The sequence below is a fragment of the Ovis canadensis genome, chromosome 12, assembly GCF_042477335.2.
Source record: "Ovis canadensis isolate MfBH-ARS-UI-01 breed Bighorn chromosome 12, ARS-UI_OviCan_v2, whole genome shotgun sequence".
Taxonomy (NCBI): Eukaryota; Metazoa; Chordata; class Mammalia; order Artiodactyla; family Bovidae; genus Ovis; species Ovis canadensis.
The window spans coordinates 53842208-53861085 of NC_091256.1; the positions used below are offsets into that span (position 1 = coordinate 53842208).

At 40.5% G+C, this 18878-nt stretch overlaps 1 protein-coding gene across 11 annotated transcripts in view; it reads right to left on the reverse strand.

Annotated features, from left to right (window-relative positions):
* The window catches only part of KIF1B (kinesin family member 1B), a 155200-nt gene extending 136774 nt beyond the window's left edge, over window positions 1-18426 (reverse strand). For 10 of the 11 annotated variants that reach the window (XR_011247515.1, XR_011247513.1, XM_069544760.1 and 7 more), the window contains exons 1-2: window positions 18044-18422; window positions 4586-4762 (exon numbers count right to left, since the gene is read on the reverse strand). Coding sequence is in view for 9 of the 11 variants with exons in the window: in XM_069544760.1 (XP_069400861.1) it covers window positions 4586-4691 (106 nt within the window). In the remaining 2 variants the exon portion in view is untranslated. Of the gene's footprint in view, window positions 1-4585; window positions 4763-18043 lie in introns of all 11 variants that reach the window. The other variant, XM_069544763.1, reaches the window with a different exon arrangement.
* Window positions 18427-18878: the final 452 nt, after the last annotated feature.

Here is an 18878-nt window from a genome sequence, read left to right on the forward strand (position 1 = left end):
TTAAAAGACTTTTGAAATCTTCCTTTCAAAAGTCTTCCTTTCCAAGCTCCCTTTTGTTCCAGTCCTTCCCCCATTCCAGATTTTCATTAATGGACATGAAGTCATTCTCTGTATCAGTTGTGATGTGCAGCATGTGGTTTAGAAATGCACCTGTGTGAATGAAAAAGCCTTTTAAAATGTACAATGTAAGTAATCAGCAGAAAAAATTAAAAACCCAAGATTTCTTTTATCCTACCTTAATACCTGGGCCTACAGAAAAAATTAATAAAAGACCCTAGGCTCAGGAAGATCAATAAAAATGTGAAGGGGAATTACTAAAGATAGACTATTATGGTTAAAAACAAAGCCAAAGATCAGAGGGGAATTTATGCAGTTTCAAAGTCTCCAGATTTACAAATATAACCTAACCATAAATGTGAGCAGTAAGAGCATTAATTTTCTCCCATTTTTCTTTTTTAAAGTAATGAGACAATAAAAAATGCTTCCAAAGTGGGAGAAACTTAGAATATAACGGGGTATTATTAAACAAAGCTATTTGTATGCAATCTAGTCTTCAAAATGTCAAGGCAGTAACCTTTATCTGTGCCATGGAAAACACTCCCTCTGAGACCAGAAAGTGCTTGAATAAAACAGCCACTACTCAGTTTTCAACTCTGGCACATTCCCTAAAGTATTCTTCACCCTCTTCTGCTTTTTCATAAGAGACCTTATGGCAGGAACATTCCACTGTATTCCATCTACAATCAGCTTTAATCCCCGTGAGCAGCAGTCCAGGCCAGCTTGCCAGCATAGCAGTCTTTTAATGCAGCTAACACATGTGGCTATAGCAAATTCATTTCATTTATTGCAACAATTCGAGGTTCCAAATCCATGCTCTCTCCCAATCTTAAGCCCAATTTTTTAAAAAAACAAGCCATTAATACTTTCTAAATACAACAAATTGGCTCACGTAAAATCTCTCACTCAGAAGTTATTTGGATTACATAGTAGTCAAATTACTAAGAAAATGCCATATAAAATTGTAGGGGAAAAAAAAATAGAAAACAGTAGAAAACTGAAAAATGCCAAAAATTCTAGAGGAAAATGTCTCTGATACAATTAGTGAATTAGCTTTTGAAGAAAATACACCTTTCAGAGGAACCAAAATTACCCCAAACTTACTAAATCATGACAAAGCATTCAGCTAGAAAACTAACACTACTTTTTCTAAGGCTAATGAGGGATTTTTGTTTCAGGAGAATAATATTGTTTTAAAAGTCACAAATTTCTCCTGGAGAATGTTTAAATACAAAGAGGCAATGTGTTACAGGAGCTTCCCAGGTGGCACAGTGGTGAAGAATCCACTGGCTAATGCAGGAGACTCAGGAGACAGGTTAGATTCCTGGGTGGGGAAGATCCTCTGGAGTAGGAATGGCAACCGACTTCAGTATTTCTTGCCAGGAAAATTTCATTGACAGAGGAACCTGGCAGGGCTCCAAGGGGTCGCAAAGAGTTGGTCATGACTGAGTGACTGAGCACGCATGCATGCTTAATGTATTAAAGAGGAAGAGAAAGAGCAAGGCAGATCAGAGCCACTCAGACTGCTGTCTAGAAAGGATGTGGACAAAATATGATGGAAAAACCATTGGTAGTTCAGCATGGTGTTTAAGCTGGTCCAAAGGCTGGTTTTCACAGGAGTAAAAGAATATGCCCAGGTCTACTTTTTTTTTTTACCAAGTCTATTCTAACCATATTAATTACTTTTAACAAAAACTAGGCATTTATTCTTGAATATTTTATCAAAAGACAAATATTTTCAATAATTCAGGAGATATCTCTGTAGGAAACAAACAAGAATGAGGAAACAAAACTCCAAAATTTATGGCCCTATCCTTAGAAAATGTTCAACTAGGAATCTTATTTCCTTCTTCAGTTTGCAATCTACCAGTCAAAACACTTGAAATCTTTCATCCAGAGTGAATATCAGTATTTGGGTAATTTTACCTTTTCCCCTCAAACTAACATTATTGTCTATACCATCAAAATAATAAACTAAAAAAGGCAGCCATATATCTTAAATACAATGAAGACTAATACCTTATTAGCCATCAGTAAACTCAGTGAGGTTTTTAACCTAGATGATCAAAAAAAAAAAAGCAAAGAAAATCAAGTGGACCCAAATCCATTTCACGTAACTATCCAGAACTACAGAAAATTTTATTTTTGCTACATACTTCTGAACAGTCAATAGATTAGCTTTTTTATATCTATTTAATACTTAGCATATCATTACACATACAGTAGATATTTGTTAGTAAGTAAAATCTATTAACTTTTTTGGATATCCTTTCATGCCAAAATCTCAAAAAAAAAAAATTTGATAAGATATAAATATGAAGTTTTATTCGTGTGTTTACAATACAGTCAAAACTGAAAGAAAAGTTATTATTACACCTGCTACTAATTAAACCATCTCTCAAAGGAAATCTCCCCTTGAAGTTACTTCTGGAAAGAGGAACTGGTTGCCTATGTGATGGGGTAAGAGGAATGATTGTACTGTATACTCTTCATACTTTTTGAAATTCATACCCTGTGAATGTCCTACCTATTCACAAAAATAAATCAAAATTGGGGGGAAATTAGGTAATGCTATTTGACCTTGACAAAACTAAAAACATATAATCCATGTAAGATGTGGGAATTCTAAAATGATTACTCATCAAGGAAAAACATTAGTGTTATTACTTGTGCTAGTAAGCATTTTCCTTTATTTTTATTATATGACTTTTGCATTCATGGATATCTTTTAATACTCACTCTCTACTTAAAAGTTTTAATAAGATTTCCAACTCTACAAAGAAAGTACAACATCCCAACCATGAGTGAAACTCCATCTCCATGACACTGGGGATTTCTCCTGGATAGTCAGTATGCAAAACTGATCAGAGAAAAGTAGACCTTTTTGGAATCAATTCTGGCTCCTGATCCAGAATTTCCTAATGTCCACCCTTTAAAAGAACTTGTGATATATAACAAGACATTTAGGGGCAACACCAACAGTCAAAAATGCCTCCATACTAAGTTATAAATAAATGTATTTTTCAGAAAGAAACAAGCGGCTCAATAATCAGAATTTAATGTGCTCATTTCAGCAGCACCTATACTAAAACCAGAATGATATGGAGAAAGCTAGCAAGGCCCTGTGCAAGAATTTAGTTATATACTGTGTAAAACTTAATTCTTAAAATGAAATAGAAATAAGAACATAGCTTCGATGAGTGACATTTAAGAATATAACATTAGAGAATAATACCAAATTCTGCATCTTTCTTTTACAATTATTCATAGGATATATAATTCACAGAATCACTGGCACAACTGACAAGGAAATGTAAAACACAAACAATGGTACAGCAGTTTAGACTTCAACATTTGACCCTTTTTCAAAAAATAGAATGTTCCAAGTCCTATTTAGCAAGTTCAGAAAAATGTGTTAGCAAAAGAAAGTTCAAAGTTATATATGTGTGTGTGTGTATATATATATATATGGCAAATTCACAGTAATAGAGAATGATGGCTGGGAGCTGGGGGAGAAAGGAGACATTGATCGAGGGGTACAAAGTTCTGGAGACTTAAAGTGGATCATGGTGACTATGGTTAATGATGTTTATGTAAAATTTGCTGAAAGAGTAGATCTCAAGTGTTCTTACCTTAAAATAAAAGGTAACTATGAGAAGTGATAGATATGCTAATTAGATAGTGTTGATCATTTTAAAATGTATAAACATGTCAAAGCACCACATTGTATACCTCAAATATAACATATAAATTTATTTCCCACTGGGAGAATCCTCTACACAGAACACTGGCCCACAAACAGATAAGCATATTTCCTCATATATTTAGCATTAACTTGGGTCTGAAAGAACAACAATTCTACTTTATCCCAAAGTTACGGGTTTTATTTTTATTTTTTTTTACAGGTTTTAAAATGGTAAAACTTACCATTATTTAAGTAATAGTTTGCCTACAGACCCACATCAAGCAACTAACGCAAGTACCAAAAACTCCAGCTTCCGTCATTTTTCACCTAAGGAACAGTTCAGAGAAACAAACCAGGAAGCAATGACTGATCATTTTTAGTAATAATTTACAAGTTTATTATCTGCTTTAGCTACATCTGTTGTTCACCTCAAAGAATCATCGTAAGGAAGCAGTGTAAGTATTAAGACCATCTTGGCAAGCTCAAGTACTATTGAAAACCAAGGAAGTAAAGCAATTTTGCACCCTCAATAAGGTATATTTCACAGCATCATTTACTAAACATCACTGCTTACACCTTCACTATCATTAAGATTTCAACTTAATAACACTAGCTAATTTCACTCAGTTCTCTAGGGAATTCTCAATTGTAAAGAAGATAAACAGCCAATATTCAAATATGCTACAGCAAAAATCACAGGGGGAAACATTCAGTGGAACATTCAGAACAGCAAAGTTCAAAGTGTTACTAGCCACATGTTCATTTACTGTGATGACAGCAAGAAGGAAAGGGGGGAAGGACAGGAAGCTGAGACAGGACTGACAGAAAACAACATGCACTCACTGGTTGAGTTGCCCTGCATCTGGATGATGCACTTGGACTCTTTGCTGGTCTCTCGAGAATTGAAGGGCCGAACGCGGACAGCCACCTTCACTGAGGCTCCCGACATTCTGATGGTCTTGTTATATACACAAAGTCCAGAAATAATCAAATCTTCTCAGGAAGTTATGTTCAAGTTTCCTTTAAAAAAGAAAAAAAAGTTCATGTAAGATAGGCAGAATTAAAGAAAACAAGGCTAATTTGAGCAGAAGAGCTATTAAATCTTAGTATTATTTGTTTCCATTTCCAAAAATCTCATCCCTTTTCTTCCCTATAAATCTTGTATATGTGCATGAATAAATCAGTCACCAGTCTTGTCTGACTCTTTGTGATCTCACGGACTGTAGCCTACTAGGCTCCTCTGTCCATGGAATTTTCCAGGTGAGAATACTGGAATGGATTGCCATTTCCTCCTCCATGGGATCTTCCCAACCCAGGGATTGAACTCGCATTCTCTTACATAGGCAGGCAGATTCTTTAGCATTGTGCCATCTGGGAAGCCCACAGATCTTATATTCTCAACAGTAAATTATCAGATAGAAAGTTAAAGACTGTAATTTGTTTTCCTGTTCCATTATCTCTTTACCATACCTAAAAAGTCCCTAGACTTAATGATAAAAAATATTAACTGCAAAATAACAAACATCTTATTTACTCTCTCTTTTTCTGGATCAATTTCCAATAATATATGGAAAAAAATGTTTATCTGCTAAAGAGGGTTCCTACACAAGAAACTTCCCATCTGCAAAACAACTTATTACTTCCTTTTAAAGAAATGCACTGAACTTTTTATATTTTAATTTCAATTTGAAACATCTAGTTACACGGTGTATATTTAAACAGCAAAGGACAGAGATAATCTCCAGCTAGCTTCTTTACCTGTAGGTATCCAGGAATTCCTTTAACTTTGATGACCCCTTTCATAAGTATCTCATTTCGCCCTCACAACGATCCTGTACAATAATCAGAGACAGTTCCAAGAGACCCAAGTTCTATCCTCTGACCCATGGCAGAATCAATTCACTACATTTCACTACTGAATGAAGCCACAGGGAAAACTGAACATTTTCTAGAGGAATAGTTTTTCTCCCCACAGAACAAAACGAACACTATTCAGTGAAAAGAACCCACATAAGTAATTTCCACAAGAAACAACAGATCTCAATCTGTACTCTGTTATATAAACATCTTCAAGAAGAACTGAACAAAAGAAAAAACTAAAAAAGAAAAATACTTACGGGTCCAATTACCAGAGACCAAATTTTTGGTCCTGACCAGTTTTTTCCACATAATTAAGTAACGGTTAAGAACACTCACCTCCAGCTGTACAACTAATGCTTTCCATAGGAAAAGGTAAAAATACTCCATCTTATTTCTTGTCTTTTGGGAACACGTCTGTTGTCTGTCTCTCACACCACCACCAGAATGCTCAGAGATCTTGTCTACTAGCACTTAAAATGGTATCTGATGAAAGAGCTCACTACATGTTTGTTGAAGGAATGAACTAATGAATTATATTTCCCAATTGTAAGAATTATCCTTTATCTGGTTTACTTTTTTATGTTTTAAATGATTACAATATTTATTGATATTAATTTTTATATTTGCTGCGATGTTTTTTCCAGTCTGTTTCACATTTTATTTTACAATAAACAGATGGTTCTTTTTTTAGTACATCATTTATTTTAATTAAATTTATTAAATGAAAGCTTAAAATTATTAACTCTTCCAATCTATATAACATGATCTATAGTCAGTAGCTGAGTACTCTGTCAAGAGAGTAAATGAAGCATCCACAAAAAGCAAGACCCAGAACACACTTTAACTCCTCAGAGTCCACTTTAATATACAGCCAGCATCTCAACACTCAATATGTCCCATTATCTTCTCCCTAAAACTAGCAATCTCTGCCAATCTTCCCATTTCTATCTGGCCCCATACCATAAACCTAGGAGTCATCTTTGCTTCCTTCTCTTTGAATCCTTTCATTAGTGGTAACATTATTCATGAAATACCACATGAAAACTTTTAAAACATAAATTTCCATTTTTCTATCCCTTACCTCCTCTCATTTCCTCTGCCCTAACCTTAATCCATGTCCTTACTACCTCATGCCTAGCATACATGCAATAGAGAAACTAATCTTTGAGCTTTTAATTTTAATCCATGTCTTTAAATGGGGGTACGGGGTTTGCACAAAACAAACACAGGATCTTTAGAAGAGTAAATGAGCCTAGACTTCAGATTTTGAGATAGGGCCCAGGTATGGCTAGGTTTGTTTTGTTTTTTGTTTTTTTCATTTTCTAAAAATTATGTTGTAAACCTCCAGCTGAGAACCCAACTTTATGCAATTGCTTAACCCTACTTTAGTATTAACCTTTCTAAAGCATGACTTTCAATTTCACTTCCAAATCCAAGAAACTTTTCTTACTCCCCAGTGCTTACAAAACCAGACAAGGTACTCTGTGGCTGGTGAAGTGCCTTCACTCTCCCACACACATTCTTTCATGTGTTCTATCTAACAATTTCTCCCCCAAGAACCTTCATTTTCTCCTCTAGCTGATGGCCGAGCTCTAGTCTTACCTCTTTCAAATGAGGACCCAAACATTCCAGGAATCACTGGTATTTCCTACAGCACTTATAACCAACCCCAAATGCACTGTGAGAACAGTGCTATCATTTTACATGACTATATTCCAGCTTGTATGCTCTTTAATAGCTTCCCAAAGTGAACGTACTATTCCTTCAAAATCTCTTTGAAACTGAGGTTCCTTGAAAAACTGGCAAATTCCAAGTCTGGGCAAGAAATTTCAGGATGATTCTGGAACATTTAGTATGACCATAAGCATAAAATCAAAGATGAATGGGGTCACGGTGAAAAGACACAGCTGCCAACTGAAAGGGGCCCCCACTGGACAAAGACGGGATAACTGGAGCATAAAAATACATGCATACATACAGGCACACTGCATATGGACTGCAAAACATTTAATATATAAATTCATAAGTTCATAACAATACTTCCAAAAATCTCATTATTCTGAAAACTGCAAATAAAACAAGGAATGGAGCATGCATCCAGTCCCTGTATCCTGTATAAACTATGTTCCAGGAGAGTCAAATAGTCAATGAGCGCAAGTTCTTTTCTATGGAAAAAGTCCAGCTAATAATGCAGAAGAAATGACAGAAATAGAAAGTCATCATTTCCCACCCCTACTAACAAAAAGGTTCTCTGCACCATCACTATCTACTAAAAAAGCCTTAAATGAAAGGCTGATTGACGTGGGAAGATTATATTGTATGAATTAGGGTAACATAATCTGAACCAAAGGATCATCAACCTTAACAACACTAAAAGTGGGATACCAACGTGGCCTACACCTCCTGATACACTCCAACAGGAGACGCACAGTACCTCCTAGCACATATTCTTACCCCACTCCCTTAAAAAAAAACACTCACAGAATCAAGCCTCATTTATAGGACACATGTGGAGCAAAGAAACAATGTAAACAATACCCAGAAGATACAATCACAGCCTAACCCAGAGTGGAGAAAACTCTACAGCTCAAGACACCCAGTAACTTTAATTAAATAGCATGATGGGCAAGGGGGCAGTAGTAAAAGAGACAAATGTTGACAATTAACGAATACTGTGGATATTTAAATTTAAAAAAAAAAACAAAAACTTTCTTCTTTTGTGTTCTACCCAGGGCCTACCGAAGTGCTGAATGCTACTAACTGACTTATAAACAACAAATCTCCTTGCTGACTTTCGATATAAAGTACTTAGGAACCAAAATACGAACATCTTTAATATAGAATGTCCCCATACACACACTTTTCATCAGTTGTTTGACCCTTCTACCCAGCTATCCTCCCAGCATTCCATTCAACTTGACACACCCAAACCTCAAATATCTTTCCACCTCCCCCAGCTCTTTTCTATTTCTTTTAGTGTTCTCACCATTCTCCTGTTCCCACAGGCCAAAGAGCTTGCTTCCCCTATCCATCTAATCAATGCCAAATTACATGGCTTTCACCTATAAAATCTCTCTCATCACATCATACCACCCCCTTTTACACCTTGAATACATCTTACCCAAGACTGTTAACTGTCCTCAGCACTTTGTCCCCTCCTTCCTCCTATCCCCACCACACTACACTACACTGCCATTTTCATCTACTCCATCCACACTGTGCAAAGCTGTCAGTGTCATACCCCTGAAGCACAAGGTTCTTCACTTAAAAATCCTCAAAGTTTCTCCACTGCCTACCAAGGATCGACTGAACTCCCCACACTGGCATTCAATGTGTTCTGTAACATAAACCACCTATTTTTACAAGCCCACAAAACACTGCCTTCCATCCACATTCCTTAACAACCACCCACGAGAGGGTTTTCTGAGAGCATGTCATGTTTTTCTGTGCCTGTGCCTTTGCTCCAAAGCTCCTTTTACCCAGTGTACTCTTCCACCTCCCCTGTTCTCAAAACCCAATTTTTCTTCCAGGACTTTCTCATACGCTACCTATTTTTAAAGCCTTCATGGATTCTCCAATTCTTGTAAACCAAAGGCAAATGTTTCTCCACTTAATACTTCTCAACTATTAACCTTATCTAGAGCAGAATTAGCTGTTTTGTAGCAAGGAAGAAAAACAGCTTAAAGTTCCTTGAAGAAAAGACAGAATTTTAGTCATGTTTCTAATCCCATATATCACATGGTCTTGAATACAGGAGTCGAAATATTTTGGTTGAGTGGGTGTGCCACAGTCTATGGGGTCGCAAAGAGTTGCACATGACTTAGTGACTGAACAACCATGTATCAACAAACTGATGTTGGAACGGTATCAAGAAAAAAGCAAGCTGTTTCAAAATAGAGAAAGATGGACTGATGAAAAAGAAAAAGGATAAAATTAATTTCATACTCCTCCCCAATTAAAACAGCTTAACAGTCATTCTTCTTTGGAAGCGATATGTACATTTTAAAATTACTTTCCCCAAACAACCTGAACCTAAACATGTTTTTTTTTTCTGATTTAACTGTCCTGTTGTAAAATTGCAACTATCTTCACAAGTAAGTTAAAATTTTATACAGTAAAATAAGAAACTACAGTTAAGCGGGCTATAGCAAGTATTACTTTGTTACTTTCCTACATAAAAAGAGTATCTCTTTTATAATGGATGTCCATCAAAGAATTAGTTTCAAAACCTCCTGATCCTTTAAAAAAATTACCAATTATGTAAATCTGAAATCAAGTTTTAAATTTCAGTGAGAAATAACAATTACAGAATATTTTTAGGAAGTTATAGGAAAACAATAAAAATTAAAATACACTTCCAAGTTTTAAAGAGCCAAAGGCAGGTAGGAAAGGCAACCATACATACTCTAAATCTCTTAATAGCCTCAGTTCTAGACTGTTCCTCTGACCAGTTTTCCTTCCTTATGACATATGATTAGAAGCATTATAAAGCTTCTAATGGAGCAAAAATTCCAGAAGCGTTCACTAACAATAAAGGGATAATAAAACATTTAGATTTAATTTCATTTGAATTTTTCTAAATTTTTGCCCCATTGCTTAACTTTGATCTTGTGCAATTCTCTCGTGCCCTCAGAAGCACTCCGGATTATTGGGAGCCTAAGACAAATTCTCAAACTGACTTTTCAGCAAAAGGAACAAAGAACGAAATAATCTTAGTTTTTTGGTTGGCTGGGTTTTGTAATACCACTACCCCCCCCTTTTTTTTTTTACAGAAAACAGCCAGGATTATATTCCTTAAACAGAGGTCAATGCATGTCATTCCCTCTTCTTAAAAGCCTTCAGTTGGTTCCCATGGCCTCAGAAAACAACCTAAAAATTGATAGGCCTCCACAATCCAACCTCTTTCTCCAGTCTCAGTTTTCACTGTCCAACTTGAAACCTTCTTCACCAAGATCCTTATCACACCGAACATGTAATGCTTAGAAGCTCAATCTCCTTTCCAACCTATTACAAGTCCATATCTTTTGAGGACAAGGTCAAGGCCACCATGAGACAGGAAGCATTAAGTCATATCTTCCTTAACATCCCCCTTTCTAAGCTAAAAGTCATACCTTCTATCTCATTGTTCCCTAAAAATGTTGTGTTGACTCCTCATTTTTCTACTTATTTCTTTCTGCCCTGTGTTGCAGCCAGCAGTTAACTTGCGTACATTGCTACTTTATTCAGTATGTTTTTCACAACTAAAAATAGAATTTAACCAAGAAATGCAATCTTTTAAATTCAACATTTACACAATCTGCTATATTCCCACAAATTTAGAATATCAACAAGCAATCTATTTAAAAGATAATCTTTTCTACTGAATTACATTTTAAAGAATAAATTAGGGAATTCCCTGGCAGTCCAGTGATTAGGGCACTTTTACTACCGAGAAACCCAGGTTCAATCCCTGGTCAGGGAACTCAGTGACACAGCCAAAAAAAAAAAGAATGAATGATAACAAAGAATAAGTGGACACCCCCAAAATAAGTATCTGCAGCTAATGAGCCTATTTTGGGAAGGTGTGAGAATTTCCTTATTATGGAAGTTGTGCCTTCTTGGTTGAATACTTTCCATGAGGAGGACCAAGCAGGCTTTAGGATCTATTACTGACCAAGGCTGTACTGATAAAATGCCCCCCAAAATGTAAGAATTCATTTTTGTGTGTATATGTATTTTGTGTATGCATGTATATCTATTCTTGGTCTTTGACTCTATGGATAAAAATCAGCCATGAGCCAGGCTGCAAAAGCTCAAAATGGATCATATGTTAGGAAAGCTTCTTTCTGCATTCTAACCCAATGACAAGAATCAGACTGCACAGGAAGAGTTTCCTGACAGATCAGATTTTCAGTTTCAAATGAGATTAAACTAGCTCAATTAGGCTACCCAACTGTTTTAACCATTTATGAAAATAAGCCAAAACAATTTTTAGATTAGACACGTGTCTTCTTGTCACTGCAATTAAGAACCTTCCTTTGGGAGTTCCCTGGTGGTCCAGTGGCTAAAATGCTGCATTCCCAATGTAGGGGGCCTGCATTCGGGCGCCTGGGTTCGATTCCTGGTTGGGGAAGTAAGATCCCACATGCTGCAGCTAAAACAAACAAAAAAAGATCCTGCATGCTGCAGCTACAACCCGGTGCAACCAGATAAATAAATAAAGTATTAAAAAAAAAAAAAAGAACCTTCCTTTTTACTGATGACATGATTTGATTCTCATAATCCAAGAGGTCCATCCAGAAACGACAGCTCCTATGGCCTATGGCTTAAAATAAACTATTCTAAATGAAAGTTTTTCATTGTTTTCTTATTTTTCACTGTTTGGATGGCTAACACTAAACTCTATCTAGTAAGTCAATTCAATCCAATAACTAAAACCACATCCTATAATTTTTATTTTACAGATCCACTGGGAACTCTGTCACTCAAAACCCAATATTCCACTGAAGTTCTATTGTTAAAGTGGATGACAACAGCTACTCCTGGTAACTGTCCAGGTTAAAATGAACTCAGCTTGGCTATGATGTAGAAATGGAAGTTTCAATCAGAGGTTAATTCAAATTTGGTATGAGTCAAGCTTCTGTCTGAAATCTGCCTGTGACCACACCTTTGCAGCTACCTGCCTGGTAAGTAGCTCCTTAGCTGTGCAAGAATGCAGGTCAGACTTCTCCGTGTGGCAACAATGTGTCAGTCTTGCCACATGATAAACCACTACCCAAAGTTTAATAGGTATGTTTCATTGAGATGACAACACAGAATACAAGCATTCCAGGTTCTCACCAGAGTTATTAAATAATGAGTGTTCTGCTGGGATACTCAGACTTATCTTTACATAAAGTTATATACCTGAACCACATTAGTCACAGAAAAGACTTAAGTTATATTTTAATGTTGTACACTCACTGTGGAAAGCAGGTGGATTACTTTTTTAAAATTGTAAAATTTCCTTTTTCCTTTTTATCTGACTTTCAAAAGTTTCAAGCCTAAGTTACAATAACATATCATACACTTTAAATATATGGCAACCCACTCCAGTATTCTTGCCTGGAGAATTCCACAGACAGAGAAGCCTGGCGGGCTACAGTCCATGGGGTTGCAAAGAGTCGGACACAACTGAGCATGCATGCACACACACACAAACTGCTGTAATTTGTATATTTACTTTTTCCTCCTGTCATATAGATTTTTGTTTTTAACAGCCTCATCATATCTACAGTATTCTGGTAAGCTGCTCAAAACCTTTTTCAAAGCAGTAAGTGATATAAATTATAACTAAATAAAACTTTCCTGTAATGCTTAATCTGTTATTTGACAATGAAAATGTTATGTAGTCAAAATTCTAGTTCTTAAAAACAAATAAAGTCAGTCTTTAAAAATTATACAAAAATTTGTGTTGAATAAATGATAGGCGTGTGAGTGGCCAGAAAAGCACAAGGCCCAGAAGACTGAAACCAGCCCCACAAAACAGAAGCAGACAAAGGAGGGAGTGAAGTGAGCAGTACTTCCAGCACTGCACAGGCGTGCAGCGTGCCCCCTGCTATCATAACAAAGGGCTGGAAATCAGAGCGCCAGCAGTGTCGGTGAAGCGGGGGATCAGGGAAGCCAGTCTGTGGTGGGCTGGGGAGTAATGAGGAGGCAAGAACTGGAAATGCAAGTATCCTCACTGCTTCCAGAACCTGAGAGCAGAGAGATGGCCAGAAGGGAACAGGAACGAAGAATGCTTCCCCTGCCCACCCCATTTCATTAATACAAAAGACTTTTTTGTTTCTATCCTTGATTCAACAGCTATTTATGGGGTGCCTACAACGTGACAGGCAGTTGCAGGAGTCTGGGATAAATCAGTGAACAAAACAGACAAACACCTTTGCCATGGAGATGTTTTCATTCTAGTAGGGCAGTGAAAGTCTCTCGGTCATGTCTGACTCCTTGCGGCCCCATGGACTATACAGTTGATGGAATTCTTCAGGCCAAAATACTGAAGTGGGTAGCCGTTCCCTACTCCAGGGGACCTTCCCAACCCTGGAGATCGAACCCAGGTCTCCCGCATTGCGGGTGGATCTTTACCAGTTGAGCCTCAAGGGAAGCCCTAGTAGGCCAGAGGGGACATTAAAGTAGGTTACACAGAATGTGAGGTGATAGTGCTATGAGGGAGGAAAATTACAGCAAAGTTGGGGGGATCAGGAGTGTGGTGGGAAGAGGTGCCATGCAGATGCATGAATGAGGTCAGGAGAGGTTTGCTGAGGTAGTGAGGTTTAAGTTCAAGCAAAGACTTGAAACAGGTGAAGGAATTAGCCAAGCAGATTTCAGGGGAACAGTGTTTCAAGTAGCACAAAGAGTCACGGTAAAGGCCCTAATGTACGACTGTGTCTGCTGTTTTCAAGGGGAAAACTGAGGGGAAACAGCAGAAGAGGGAAAGGGAAGCAGCCAATACAGCAAGTCCCAAAGGAAAAGAAGGCAATGATATCCAAAACACAACCCCAGGGGTGAGTGGAAGTCAAGAGAGGAACCTTTCCCTTGAGATTGCCTCACTGTGCAGCAGTAAGCAGGCCTAACTAAAATGGTCAAGATTTTAGAAAGGCCACTGTGGAGAGCGGGAGAGGGGACTGAGCAGAAACGCTCTGATGGGCACCAGAGACAGCCTCAGGGGAGACCCGAGACCACACTGTGTGAGGGGTCTCCACGACACAGTTAAAAAGGGAGGCTAAGGATGATGGGAATGACTCGAGACTGGCATGAGAAGAAATAAACGCTGCAAGTACTAGTAAGAAAATGGCTGAGGCAATGCACCCTGGAAACGACAGTGGAGAAACAGCAGACAAAGAAGTAAAATCTGAGAGGGGCCAATAGGACCAGAGACCTGAGGTAGGGAACACAGAGCAAGAGACTACTAACGTGAGAGCTGTACGTTATCAGAGTTTAAGATCTGAAGGTGATGACATGTTACAAGATACGGCCACAATATGAGTTAGTGGAACAGAACGAACCTTACCTTTGAGCCGAAGTTAAGGAATTGTACAGTTAAGAGTAGTTACAAAGGAAGTTCAGCCTAGCGGACACTAACCACTTCTAGTGACCTTGGGGGAATCATTTAGCCTCTGTCTCAGTGTCACCTATAAAATGGGGATAACAGTATGTATTTTATATGGCTGTTATAAAGATTCAGTGAGTAAACATAACATGGTTAGAAAAGAGCCTGGCACACAGACAGAGCTCAATAGGAGTAAGCTATTCTATCACTATTGTTGTGATGGTGGTTGTTTATACAGTTATGGACATCTGCCAGAATGATGTCAGAAATTCGGATGGAAGGAAGAACTAAGACACATACCAATGTCTTCAAATAGAGCAATGGTAGAGGACAGTGTAATTGAATGATACACTTTGGCATAAACAATTGATATTAAATGTAAAAAATATTCTAAAATCAGCCATTTACAATCTTGTGAGTTATAACAAATATACAAATCACTACAAAACAAAAATACCGACTGAGTAATACATATTACACTGCAACACAGAAAGGAAAGAGGCTCTGATTGAAAACCATAGAAACCGCCATGGCAAGGGTAGTGATACACTAAACCATATGTATTAAAACAGAAAGGTGCTGGAGTTAACCTGATCTCACCACATCCACAGACACAGGATAAAGCATAAGTTCCTTGAGTAAAGAACTACATCTCTACACACACTCAACTGGGAATGAATGTTGTCAAAGTGGGCATAAATGAATGGCTGGGCCAGTCATCAAGAAGTCCAAGTCGAAAGCCCAAAGCATCCTTTGCAGGTGTTTCCTGTCACAGCAGCATCTGCTTCATTTACCTTCTGCTGATGAAAAAGTTCTAAACGTGTATTTATCCACATGCTTTCATGAACTCCAGAAACTCACCAGTATCTGCTCGAGCAAGACCACCTTTTAAAGAGAACAGCATGAAGTAAATATGCTATACCTTTCACTTTAGAGCCTTGTGAAATTATATCACATGGGTTTGTAAGACCAAACTGCTACCTTACTCCTGAGAAAGACCTGCTGTGCTCAGAGCCCTGGGAAGCATTTACAAACAAAGCAGGGGCCTTTTGTTGTCCTTCCCTCTGTACCCAGGACATGATCATAGCAGGAAGTGAGCTAGAAAGCTCTGGCCTTGGAGAGCCTCTGTTGGCACTTCTCCTGGCAGTTTATTTCCAGCACAAATTCAAAGTGGGAAAAAGGAACCAGAGAAAAAAGGAAAACTGCATTCGTATCTGGTCTTGAAAAGGAAAGTCTGCTCAGAAGTCATACCTGATTGGATAAACTTTGGAAAAACATTCATCACAGTGGAGCTGCACAAAATCTTGCCTCCCAGACTCCCAGTCCGGTCTGACTTTACCACATGCTGAGACTACATTTAACCACCATTCTTCAGATTTTGCTTACTAATAAAATAAATGTAAAAACTTACATCTAAGAAATATTTCTTAATTGGGGCATGGAATTTAAAAACAAGACATTCTGTATTTCTCTCATTATTAATAAGATGCAAAAAACACTAGTTTCTGTTGAAGTCATTTTTTTTAAAATTTCAACCAAGTTTCAAAAGAAAAGCTTAATGATAAAAATAAAAAATAAAGTGTTAAGACTTTTCTTAGAAAACCTTACCTGAAAATGTTTAAGTAGTTCCACTTAAGTGACAGGAATTTATTCATTAAGAAAGGGAGTTTGAATGAAAGCAACAGAACAAAAAAGGTGGGTATGCCATTCTCCAGAACCTGTCCACACCTAGTATGTAGGAAAAGACAGATCTATAGGCTCACACTAAATTCAGTTGTTGCTCCTATCCAGATCTTTTTTTTACAACGCTAACATGTGTGCACTCTTCATATTCCATCCTTAAGTGGTACCTTACCCATTTCACTTGCCTCATAATCCAACAGCCATACCAAGTTAATTAGAAAGCATCACCTCACTTCTTAGAGAACACAAGCTAAGATTTTACTATGACTAAGCTAAGCTGACAAAATGCCAGCCTTTAAATAAAATATCCACCATGATATCACCTCTTAAGAGCTATCTGAATCCAGCCACTACACTTTCAGGGGGCTGGGAAAGACCCATTTAAGACACAAAGCAACATGTTCAGTATCACCACAACAGCTGCCTAGAACAGTAAAGAGATATGTGAGCAAGGGATCTGTTGACAATCTAATTTCAGCCACCTCGAGATTCCACAAACATGACAACCTGCGTCCTCAAAAATACTGCTGCAACCCTCTCCCATCATTAGAATATTCCAGTTGACTTCACCTGTGCATACTGAGCTACTCTGAAAATCTATCCATCCGGCGTCGCAATGTACTATTGATAATTCCAGGCCTCCACCCTGGTAAACCGGCCTTAGCAATCCTCAGATCTGCTTCTGTACGAGTGAGGCATCACCATCCCTCTGTGTCCATAGCCCTGATCATAGACGATGAACACAGAAATGCATCATTTCACCCCAAAGAGAATGCAATCTTGAAGGCAGTTTGCCTTGGAAGCTCAATTAGCGATTCACCAAGGAGGAAAAAAAAGTGATTTCGGAGTTCCATTCTGGTTTTAGGGCCCGGAATGTTTTGTGTTGCATGAACAATGACTAGCTCGCTGGAGCAGCCTCCCAACCCCCACAACTTGGCTTCGGTGTGGCCAGTCACCCTGAAAGCTGCCAGGGCTGCCACTCGGTGCCTTCCAGCAACGGGACTTGGCTCCTAAAGGATTTGTCAGATCATCCTCCCAATATGGCTGCCAGAGTAAACCCAGGCTGCCGACCGCCGAGACCACACCAGCCCCCGCCACGGATGGCCAGCATCCAGCAAGCCCCCTCCCTTCCCACCGCGCTTCTCTCCAGTCCTTGCGACAGCGGCTCCCCCCTCCCACTCGATGCCCGCGCCTGCCTTCATCTGGCAAAAGGGCACAACCACATTCCTAGCCGAAGCCTCGATGCCAACCCTAACGGGGGAGAGGGGATGGGGGTAAATGAGAAGGGTGGCTTCAGCACGGAGCAGAGAGAGCCGTAATGTGCGCAGAGAGCCCGGGTAACCGAGGGGCAGCGGCGGCTCGGCTGACCGCCGGGGACAGCCGGAACCTGGCGGCTCAGGGGAGGCGGAGAGCTGGTGCGGGCCACTGCGGGGGACCCGGCAGGCCGCTGGCCCAAGCCCGGGGCTCGCTGCTGGCCCGGGGACTGTCCCCCACTCGCGAGGCCGAGACTCCCCCACCCCGCCCCGCCCCACTCGGTGCCCCGCTGGGGCAGCGCCCTCAGTGTTCGCGGCTCCGGCCCGGCCCGGAGCTTCCCCGGCTCGGACCCCGCCAGACCCCGGCCTGGCCGCCCCTCCCCCCGGGCGGTCCCATTCTCAGGCTGGCGGCGCAGTGCCAACCGCCGCCCGCCTTACCTCAGCCGCGCTGCGGACAGACTGACAGGCGGGCGGGAGGGCCGGGTCAGCAAGAGCCGCGGCTCGCGGGGGCGCGGGGAACCCGGCACCGACGTTCCTTAGCGCGAGCAGCGGCCGCCGAGAGCCGCAGGGCGCCGCTCGGCAGCCCCATCACACAGCTGGCCAGCCCGGCATCAAGGGCCACGGAGGGCGGGAGTCCAGGAGACCCGGGCACGGCAACCGGCGAAGAGCGGCTCAGCCCCGCGCTGGCACCTCCCAGGACCGCCGCCGTCAGACTGCTCAGCGTCCGTCCTCTCCAAGCTCCGCCTGCTGCCGCCGTCCTAGGACACCGCCCGAAGCCCGGCCGCCGTGCGTCACCTCGGTCCGCCTTGGCGCCCGCGACTGACGCGGGCAGCGACCAATCGGGGTGCAGAGCTCCGAGCGGCCGGCCAATCGCAGGGGGAGCTGGTGAAGGGGCGGTGAGAGAGGCGGAGACGGCTGGGCGCCCCCTGGTGGCTCAGAAGCCGGAGCTGGTGTGTGGGGGTGCGGGGTGGGGGAAGGCGGCGCCCAGAGTCCCCTACCGGGTGACCCCCGAAGGGCGTTAGCCGGCAGCAGCCGCTCCGGGCTAACCCGGTGATCCGCCTTGTAAGGGGACAAAGCAAGGCTAAGTGGGGCGGGGCGGGACTGTGGGGACCCGACGCCTGCGGAGGGGCAGAAACGAATGTGGGAGGCAGCCGAGTGTGGAGTCATTGTCCGTTTGGAAAACATCTCACCACGCTGAAGCCGCGAAACACTGCGCAGTCGGAGCTGAAACACGCAAAAGGATGAGTGTACTATCCCGCAGAAAGCTTACCGG